Source organism: Teleopsis dalmanni, chromosome 2 (genome assembly GCF_002237135.1).
Source record: "Teleopsis dalmanni isolate 2A chromosome 2, ASM223713v2, whole genome shotgun sequence".
In the NCBI taxonomy this organism is placed as follows: domain Eukaryota; kingdom Metazoa; phylum Arthropoda; class Insecta; order Diptera; family Diopsidae; genus Teleopsis; species Teleopsis dalmanni.
Genome location: NC_051847.1, coordinates 145,587,024 through 145,597,401, shown reverse-complemented (window position 1 = coordinate 145,597,401; position 10,378 = coordinate 145,587,024). Strand labels below are relative to the sequence as shown.

Genomic DNA, 10,378 nt, shown 5'->3' with positions numbered 1-10,378 from the left:
ACACATAAACGCTTTTATGCACAATAAAATAACCCAATTTCTTTATTGTCCAATAGAAATGTTTGTTTTTTTATTGTATTTATTTGTATCGTCTCCCAAATGAGTTTTGATTATATCACAATTTAATGAATTTTAATTAATTTATTTTTGTTTTTATTTAAGAGTATTATAAGCTTTCACATACTTGTAAGAACGCTATGCCGCTGCTGCTTTGTGCTGTTAATTAATTTGAGCCACAATTGTATAGTTGACAAAAGTTTGTTTATTATTTAAATAAGAACACGACTTTTATTTTAATTAATTTCCCTTTTTATACGTGAAGTAATTTCAATGTTTTTAGCAAAACAATGAAACTATTTATATGAATTTTTTGTTGCAATTTTCCTTTAAGCTAAGTTCAGTTTTAATTCATAAAATTCTTAAAGAAACACCTGTTCTCATAGACCGCCTCTTTATGCAACAACAAAAACTTAATATAATTAATTGACAACAATGCAATTGAATAACAGCAATAAATTAGATACACACGATGCGCCGCACAGTAACAAATAAGTAAAATTATACAAATAATTAATTAAGAAAAAAACCTATAAGAATTTATTTTGTTCCAGTTTGCTTTTTTTTTGCCACTCGACACGTTGTTATTTTCTATGTTGCGTGCTTTGTTGTAGAAAAGCTTCTATTCGTAAAATAGCGCCTTGTGGTCAGATACGCGCTCTTCGCTATTAATTATTTATCTGCTACGGCTGAATATGCAAGCACGTTTACACAATTAAATAAAACTTTCAATAACTTTGTAAATAATTTAAATTTTTATAACTATTTATAAATTTTATTTTCCGCGTTCTTTACTTGGCTGACTATTCTATTCCTCACACAGAATTTAACCACATAGCCACAAACAAATAACGCAACCACATACTATTATTGTCACAGCTGGAGCAACCACACGGAACTGCGAGAACCTGCTTGCAGAGAACGTATATATACGTTGAAAACAGTTACAAATTGAGCAAGTGAAACAATGTTGCATTTTACTATTACAAAAGGGAATTTATTGATTAAGAGAATAACTTGTGTTGATGATAAATTATGAATAAAATTAATTTCAATTTATTCTTTATAACTTCAAACTTACAAACTTATGTTATTAGTTTATTAAATTTCAGTTTGTATATAATTATTTTTTATATATTATATGTATAGCGGCTTTCTGTGGCTTGAAATAGTATTCTTGCTTGAGTAGAATAGAAGTCACAAATGTTTTATTTACGATACAGAACTTACTTTATTGTATTTCGACAATTTATGAAACTTTCTTTCATCCAAAATTTTCTAAATTTCCTATTCTCAATATTTTTACGCAGCAAGCTTAAATGTTGACGGCTACATATGTAACTTTAGTCTCAATCTGTAAAGGCTAAAATAGTTGTCGTAGAATAATCGAAAGTAGAAAATATAAACGGTAGAACGTAAAAAAGGTATTTGGTATGATAGAGTACATACAAAATAAATCAGTATAAAAACATACAAATTTTATCTGATAACCAAATATTTAGTACAAATAGATTTAGATTTAGATAGATTTAGATTTTTATAATCTAAAAAATTAAATAACCAAAATTCAATTAATTCTTACGTTTCCTCCTATTTTAACTTCAGCACGGTAATTGAATGCATTCTTTTACAGAATATAAGACGGGTTATCTAATTTTTTACAGCAGAACTAAAACAGACTTTGTAGCGCTTTTTTCCGACAAGTATTAATTGTCGTGATGAAGAAGAGATAAATTCCATTAATTACTTTCTACGTCTTTGCCCTGAACTACAAATGAAGCGACATCAATGTCTAGAAAACCTTTTCTTCAATGGTCTGATCGAAATAACGAAAGTAGACTTGTCGGATGACAGTTTCATCTGATAGGCCAAATATTTTAACAAAGACAATACCAGAAGATAACAACAAAAGAAAACTTTGTGACATCATAATGGTCAATAGATGTTTGCGAGTCAAAGTGCTGACATCAACACACGCCCTCTTAACCTATTCTAACCTTAATTTCAATGAAAATCTATTTTATATTAAAAATTTTTTGTATATATGTTTGTATTAATTTTTATACATAAAATAGAGATTTTTATACATATTATGTAAAACCACATTATTCAAAAAAAAAAAAAAATAAAAAAAACCATATTTTTGCTATTCAAATAAAATATCATTTAACTTTGTTTAAGGAAATTTGATTATATCAAATAAATATTTTACGTCTTTCTGAAGATTTTATGTTCAAAATTTACTTGTAATTATTATAAATAACAGTGTTATAAACCTTCCATAACTTTTTATGAATATGGCTGTTTGTATATATTTTTTATATTTTGTTTAACAATCTTTATAATGTATAAAATTGTATTAAATTTTATGATTATGGGATGTTGGAATGTTCAAACGAAAATGCATACCACATTTTCCATTTTATAAATAATAGTAATAATTTGTGTTTACAAATAAAATAAATTAACATTATTGTCATTAACAATGTAGGCTGTCATATACATATATATAGAACTTTCTAAAATCATTTAAATAAATCTTAATATAAATTTTTGAATTTTTACAATAGCAACATTTTTAGTTAGCAACATTGTACACATTTTAAATTTTTATCTCTTTATTAATAATGTCATATGTCAAACTATACTGCATTTATAAGCTAATGTTCTATTACTCTTTGCCGTCAGATTAAATTTTCTCTGCATTATAGACTACGTTACGTGTGAACTTTAACGGTAATCCATATGTACAATGAAATATTGAACATTTTATTAATTGTTGATAACAACACAAATATTGACCTTTTCATTTATATGCTTATCAATTTTAAACAGATTTTTTTTCAATAAAATTAATCTCTCTGAGCACTTTTATTCAATTGTTGTCTTATGAAATTTATTAATGCCCGTCAATTTTAATGCTTCTTACATACATACATCGTACATATTTGACGAACTGTATTTGGACCAATCGACAATTTTAGCTTTTTTATCGGCGCACGCATTTCTTATCATAATCGCACGTAATTCTGATAGCAAATGATTCTTCAAATTATTAGAAAAATTTATTGTCAATTTAAAGCTGAAGCAAATGTTTGGAAATTAGCACACATTACTCATATAAAAAAAGAAAAAATGTGCTGTCGAGCGCATTGTGTACCCACTAAGGTGAGGAGGGATGCCTGCTTGTAAGTATCAATTGCAAAAAAAGCATTTAAATGATTGACAGTTGGTTTTGAAGACAAGTGCGGCGGCATTAAATAAACAAACATTAAAAGTACGTGTCTTTTGATATGTGCGGCCATAAATCTACTCGGATGGAAATACAAAGTTTGCAACAGAAGTTATATGCATGTAATAAGTTTCAATATAATTATATCAATAATTATATTAATTTTAATTTTTGTAAAAAACTTCATTTTTGAGAACAATTACTGCATATTTCTTAAAATTATTGCTTATCAATAAAACAATTAAATTGTTTTTAGTGGGTGTGCAGTATGCGCGGGAAAAACTTTTTATACTGTATGCAAATACACATGCAATTAATAATTAATAAATTAATAATTTTATTTAGTAGAATTCACCCGATAACACCGCCTGACATTTGCGCAGCATATCAGTATTAATAATAATATTATATATAAAATATTAAATAATCTTTTATTATCGATATGTAAGTATATATTTATTTTTCTGTATTAATTAATAAATATAATAAATATACATATATGTACATTAATTTATTACATATAAAATTGTATAAAATAAATATAACGGTTTATTTTTTTGGGGTTATAATTTAAATATGTATATATTAACGGTTTTTAAGAAGATGTAAAAAAAAAACAGTGCTGCCATGTTAAATTTTTTCGAACATCAGCCATTTGATGCCTGCCAGTGTCAGGGTTTTAAGATAACATAACAACGTACCATACATATATAATGTATTATACATATACAATCAAACTTCCATAACTCGGAGTAACATTTTGCAAAGAAAAGGTTCGATTTATGGAGACTTCGAGTTAGAGAATTTTTTTATTTGTTTTTATTTTTGAAAGAAGAATTACATTTTAAGTTATTTATTTATTTGCAATCAAATGCAATATTCAGAAATTAGGGTTTGGGGCATTTTTTTATTTTCAGTAAAAAGAGATTCCACTTTATTCACACTCTAATAGTGATCATCAGTTGTTGTATCATTGGTTTGCAAACAAAAATTTAGAATTTTGAATGAGTCTTCGACTTCGACTTGGTAAACAATTTCATCCACCGAACCCTCATCATCAATTTCCGTCGCGCTTAAAATCGGAACCAATAGTTCAAAACTATATAATGCTCAATAATATCGTCATCTATAGGAAAGCTTGATATATAAATTTTATTGTCAAGCTCATATAATGTAATGGTTAAGAGTAGCATAGGAAGTTATTTTATTTACTTTACTTTTACTTCACTTTTACATCAATTCACGGTCTTCATCAATGTTATTCAAGAAAGTTAAAGGAATATCGTTCTCTTCGTCCCATGTAGAAAGTTGGCCAAATCCAGCAGTGCGCTACCGTTTATCAGCGATGGCATTTCCACAAAGAAGCAACATAAAAAAGAAATAATTGAAACATTTGGTTTGGAAAAAGGGACTTTCCCTAACACCAAAATGGATTTCTACTTAAAACAAAAATTCGAGTTATAGAATGCACTTTCTCATATTCCTATTGGCACTTGCCATTATTTTTATTCGAGCTATAGAGTAATTCGAGTTATAGAAGTGTGGAAGTAAAAGTTTGACTGTATATACAATAAAAACATAATAATATATATATAAATAAAATTCAACAATTATTTAATTTGATAAAGTATGATTAAAGACTGGTCAATTTATTTAATAAAATTATTATTTGAATATAAATATATAGCTTTATATACATATGTATGCATACATATATATATATATGTACATATATTAAATTTACAAATATAAATATTTATAGTTTGTATTAATATGATTTATTGAACAGCACAATGTATTATTTAGTTAAGTCTTTTTTAGGCCTACCTGGCCTTTTTACGAATAGAATATGATTAAATTTAAAAAGATTTTGTTTAGGTTTAAATAAGTTTAAAAATTACACATCACAATAATTTAAAATGTTCGCTTTGAAAAATTGGATTCATAAATCGTTTTAAACAAATTTTTTGCAATGAATTCCTTTTTCTTGCTACTGATCACAAACAGATTTGATTCACTCTTTTCTTGGAAGTAAATTTCTGTATGTTTCTGAAATTTTAATTTTTGTGTATTTGACTTTCTGTGGAATATATAGGTACACATTGTAATGTAATCCACAGGCATTACTCTTTAATCGTCACACCTTCATCGATCTTCTGCGCAGTCATATTTTGAACATTTCTGGGGTTCCCCATTGTTATCTTATATTCTAGTCAAGACGGGTTTTGTTTTCCAATAAATTTCACAACTCTGGCACCTTCTATCAGTTAATTCAATTCATAATAGCAACGTCCAATTGTACTTCGTAATACCTTCTATTTAAATATCGTTATATCACATGATTTGCACATTATTAACTAATCTTTTACAAGTATTTTAAAGTACTTCGTTTTATAAACAACATATGTAAAAATTTAAAGCTTTAACCCTTTGCTACCCTTTGCTCTACTTACGAATGTTTGCTGCTTTACATCACTGTCAAATCAATAACTTCTCTACTGAATCGGTGTCGTCTTACACCGACTATTTATGGAGGTCCCATTTTGATAAAACTTTAATTTAAAAAATTTTGTTGTTCAATATAAAGAGGTTGAAAGCTAATGTTCTCATTCAGATCCGGTACCAAGTGATTTTATTGTTTTATCCTTTAAATATAGTAATTTTATGAAACAAAGTACTTTAATCTTTATAAAAACTATGAAAGGGATGTGTGTAATTAATTTATTGATATTATCGGATCTTTTTAGATTCAATCGATGATTTGACTTGTAATTTAAGTCAATATCAGTTTGTCAGTTCAGAGTACATATTTATGAACATACGAGTAGTATGAAGTATACGGAAATAATGCATTACTTAAACAATTGTATTTTAATGAAATTTTAACTAAGATAAGATTCAATATCAATAACAAACAAAAATGTACATAACCAATATTCTTAAAGATAGTTAATTTTTGCATATATCACAAAACTGTAACAAGTAGTCCCATTCATAAGCAAACAATCTAATTATATTATACAGTAATTATATCAATGCTGTCTACGGCAGCGTTTCCCAAATTATGGTTTGTAACAGGTAAATTGCAGATAATTGTATATTATAAAAATATTTTTAAGAAAAAAATAGAAGAGTTGTAGCTCTCCTTCCTTTTTTGGAACAGGAGAGTTAAATCGAACAATCGGAGAAGTGTAATATGATGCGCAATATGGAAATGCACTTAAAGCTGTAATTGTTATTGAGATATAGTCATTTTTGATATTTTTATAGTCTATATATTAAGCAAAACTAGTCACATTGCTTAAGGATGAACACTGTTTGAATCTATCTAAATTGACTAAAGTAGATCTCACAAGCATTTGATTTGATTTTTAACAAAATGATGAGCTTACAATATAAAAATATACAAAACATTTGTCAAATACAGAAGATATCTACCGAATACCAAGGAGTGCTTGAAGATAATGCTTTATTTTCGCCGATATATTTCAGTTTTTTTATAGCCACAAACCTGACTCTGTGTGCCTCAACTGAAACTCTACTCTTATTTGTTTTCAGAAACAAATGAGCATTACAAATCTGAGCGCTATTGGTTTACACTTCGATCCTGTTTTTATTCACCCACATCCAAGTTCGATTCAATATAATTACCTAATTCTTTATATTTTATCCAACTTTACTCGATAATTTAACTTTTTTCCCATCTGTTTTCAACGTTTTATGTAGTTACTATCAAGTCGGCTTTTGGGTTTAATAACCACAACAACAGTAAAGAATTATAAGTAAATAAATTATTCGTAAAGGTCTTTATTTTGTATTATTACTTCTTATAGGCAACGGTCTACTGTCTTCTTTTCGTCTCTTTCTCTGTACCTGTTGTGAAAATAATATCTACTTCATTATATGGTAAAAACTTCATCGTAGATACTTTTGTATATTTAAATAAATAAATAAATAACTTCATTTAAATAAATAACTAAATATCAATTTGTAATATAATAAACTAATATTTCCAACAGAAAATGTTCAGCTTCATCTACTATAACTTCAACAAGCAGAAATCAAAGCGCTTTTTAGTCTTTTTAAAACTTTATTTGTTACTCATATAAAATGCAACATGTTTAAATCTTTTAAGTCTCCAATTATGTAGAGTTTTCTCTTTTGTGGAGATGTACATATATATAACATAGCATTAGTAATAAAACAATGTCTTAATTATTTGTTTTAAATTAAAAAACGGTGATAAAATCCTTTAATAGACATACAAACATTAAAAAAATTTCTTATATTAAATTTGCATAAAATCTAACATATTTTTTGAAAAATATATTAAAATAAAGAATGTATAAGTTGCACAAACAATGTTTTACATATAAATATAACACAAGCATTGTTAAAAAACAAATTAATACAAATATAATTTATTACATCAAATTATTGCATTTATAATTTCGTTGTCTAAAAAATAATGAATTTTGTTTGGTAATGAAAATTATACAATTTACAAATTGTAATAATAAAATATTATTAATTAAGATGATTTAATTTTCATTTATGTATTGAGCATTTATTACACTTTTTTAATTTTCTTTTATCGTTACTTTTTTTAGTCTTGCAAAATAAATTTTTTCCAAAAAAAATTCAAATTTTTTTTGTTTAACCATGAAAAATAAATTTAAAATGCTTAGTAAGCATTTCTTAAAATAATTAAAATAATAAAATATAATACTACCGCTTATTAAATTTAGAAAATGCCAAAAATTGCAGAGTTCAAGTATGTCTCCATGTATTATATTGCCAACATTGTCTGCCGTTTGCATTATTGTTGTTTTAAAAAGTCAGTAATAATTTTTTTATGTCTGCTGTTGATTCAGTATTTGCACATAATTTGCAGGGAATAGTCCATAACGATTTTTGCACAGGCCACGCCACCAACCTTCATCGATCTGTAAATGTTTTAAATTATAATTTTAAAATAAAATGAGTATAATATTTTTTTTAACCATTTCTATATGTGTAATTGTATCATCAGGATCAAATGATATTTCATCATCATCTGCTGCTTGATAATCATACAAAGCAATAGCATGTATACCAGTGTCTTCGATATAATCAGATAAATTTTCTGAATTGGCATAAATTGCTTCTTCTGGCTGTGCAGCTGTTGTGGAAGATGTGGAAGTTGGTGTGGTAACAATCGCATCAGGAGTTGTATTAATATTAGTAGTTACTGGTGTATTTTGTTGGGCATTAACTGGGCTTTGTTCTACTTTAGGTTCAATTACTTTTGGTACAACATCAATAACTTGCTGTATGATTTCATCCTGATTTTGATAAACTGGTTCCGGTTCAACAGCGACAGTTTTTTGTGGTGATTCTATTTCTGGCGGCGTAGCGACTTGATGTATTTCTATAGCTGGTATAACATCCGGTGGTAAAGTTGTAACAGTCTCTTTAATTTTAGTTTCATGCACACTAATAGTTTTAGTTTTTTCAACTTCTGAATCCCATTCCACCTTTTTCGGCTCATCCTGTTTTGTTGCTTTTGGTATGGTAATTGGTTCTTTACGTGGTGGAGGTGTTTCTTGCGTTGGCGATTGCATTTGATTAAATGCACTAATAGCATTACCAATACTGCTTTCACGTCCGGTATTAATTTTAGTACGTGCACCTTTTGGTGGTGGTGCACGCGCTTCCTCAGCTGCTGGCAATGGTGTATTTTCAACGACTGTCCTTTTGGCTGCTAACTCACGATCACGTTTATCTTTCTCTTCACGTATACGTTTTTGTTCCTCGGCGCGTTTCCTCGTTTCCTCTTCGGTATTTTTGGCAAGATTTTCGAATTTTGCACGCAAATTAGATGGTTTAGCACCCTCAATGTTCGGTTTGACTTTTGTGTAACTAGTACCTATCGCTTTTTTATCACTGTCATCATAACCAGCGGCAGATTTATCCATACGATCTTTTTGCACACCAAACTTTCCACCAAAACCCTAAAAACGGATAGGGTGAATTAAATTTTTTTTTTAAATTATTATTGAATTTTACTGTGCTCATAAATAAATATAAAATAGAATAAATTTAATAACAATTTATTTCTTTGAGTATATTTTATTTTCATACTTACAACTTTGTGATCTAATTGACTTTCATGCTTTTGTGGTGCTTCAATATGATCCCATCCTACAGCAGACTTATCTTTACGATCTTCTTGTACTCCAAACTTACCACCAAAACCTTTACTGTAATCTGTGTGAAATAAATTAATTTAGTATTGATTTTTCACCTTCTTCTGTCAACTTTAATATCACACCTTTTTGTGACTCATGCTTTTCAACTTTTTCGACATGATCCCAGCCAACGGCAGATTTGTCTACACGATCTTTTTGTACACCAAATTTGCCTCCAAAGCCAGTTGCATAGTCTTTTTGCGATGCATGTTTTTCTACTTTCTCAACATGATCCCATCCAGCAGCCGATTTATCTACACGATCTGTTTGTACACCAAACTTGCCACCGAATCCTTCACTGTAGTCTTTTTGTGAAGCATGTTTTTCCACTTTGCCTTGATAATCATGCCCTACCGCTGATTTATCCATACGATCTGTTTGAATGCCAAATTTTCCACCATAACCATAACCAGGGTTTAACTCTTCAATTTCTTTTTTCTTTTTCTCTTGATCAGCTTTTTCGGTCTCTAAACGCAATTTTTCCATACTAAATAAAGTTAACATTGTTCAAATCTTTCACTTTTACTAAAAATGTTTTTCAATACTCAATCGCTCCAGCAGTGCGTCCACTACCTTCAATGGTTTTTGATCCCCATCGTTGCTCTTGCTCACTAACATCGTTTACAAAATCTGGATCGGTTTCCCAATCATCATCTTCTGCAGCCGTACCAGAGTTTTGTATTTGTAAACCAGCTGTAGCCTTCCACATATTTAACTACAACACAAAAAAGATAATATATGATTAGTCATTAAATAAAACCAAAGATAACAAAAATTTGATATATGATAACCAGCTTAGGGAGTGGTTTCCTTATATACATATAAATTTTACTTACTTTTATATTATTTTATAAACAAG

General features: G+C 28.1%; 1 protein-coding gene across 1 annotated transcript; it reads right to left on the bottom strand.

Moving 5' to 3' along the window:
• Positions 1 to 7,992: 7,992 nt before the first annotated feature.
• Positions 7,993 to 10,234, bottom strand: LOC119673867 (src substrate cortactin). The gene is made up of 5 exons (XM_038084950.1): positions 10,065 to 10,234; positions 9,603 to 10,006; positions 9,417 to 9,538; positions 8,293 to 9,282; positions 7,993 to 8,235 (listed from the first exon to the last, which is right to left on the bottom strand). The coding sequence occupies exons 1-5, from the start codon at positions 10,226 to 10,228 to the stop codon at positions 8,143 to 8,145; spliced, it is 1,773 nt and encodes a 590-aa protein (XP_037940878.1). The 5' UTR covers positions 10,229 to 10,234; the 3' UTR covers positions 7,993 to 8,142.
• Between the last annotated feature and the right edge of the window lie 144 nt (positions 10,235 to 10,378).

Bases quoted from the DNA above. Each gene is read 5' to 3' on its own strand.
- LOC119673867 (XM_038084950.1), bottom strand. From the start codon at position 10,228: ATGTGGAAGGCTACAGCTGGTTTACAAATACAAAACTCTGGTACGGCT. The intron at 9,539-9,602 runs GTGTGATATTAA...TATTTCACACAG, and splicing joins AAAGCATGAGTCACAAAAAG to ATTACAGTAAAGGTTTTGGT. The intron at 8,236-8,292 runs GTTAAAAAAAAT...AAACATTTACAG, and splicing joins CAATTACACATATAGAAATG to ATCGATGAAGGTTGGTGGCG.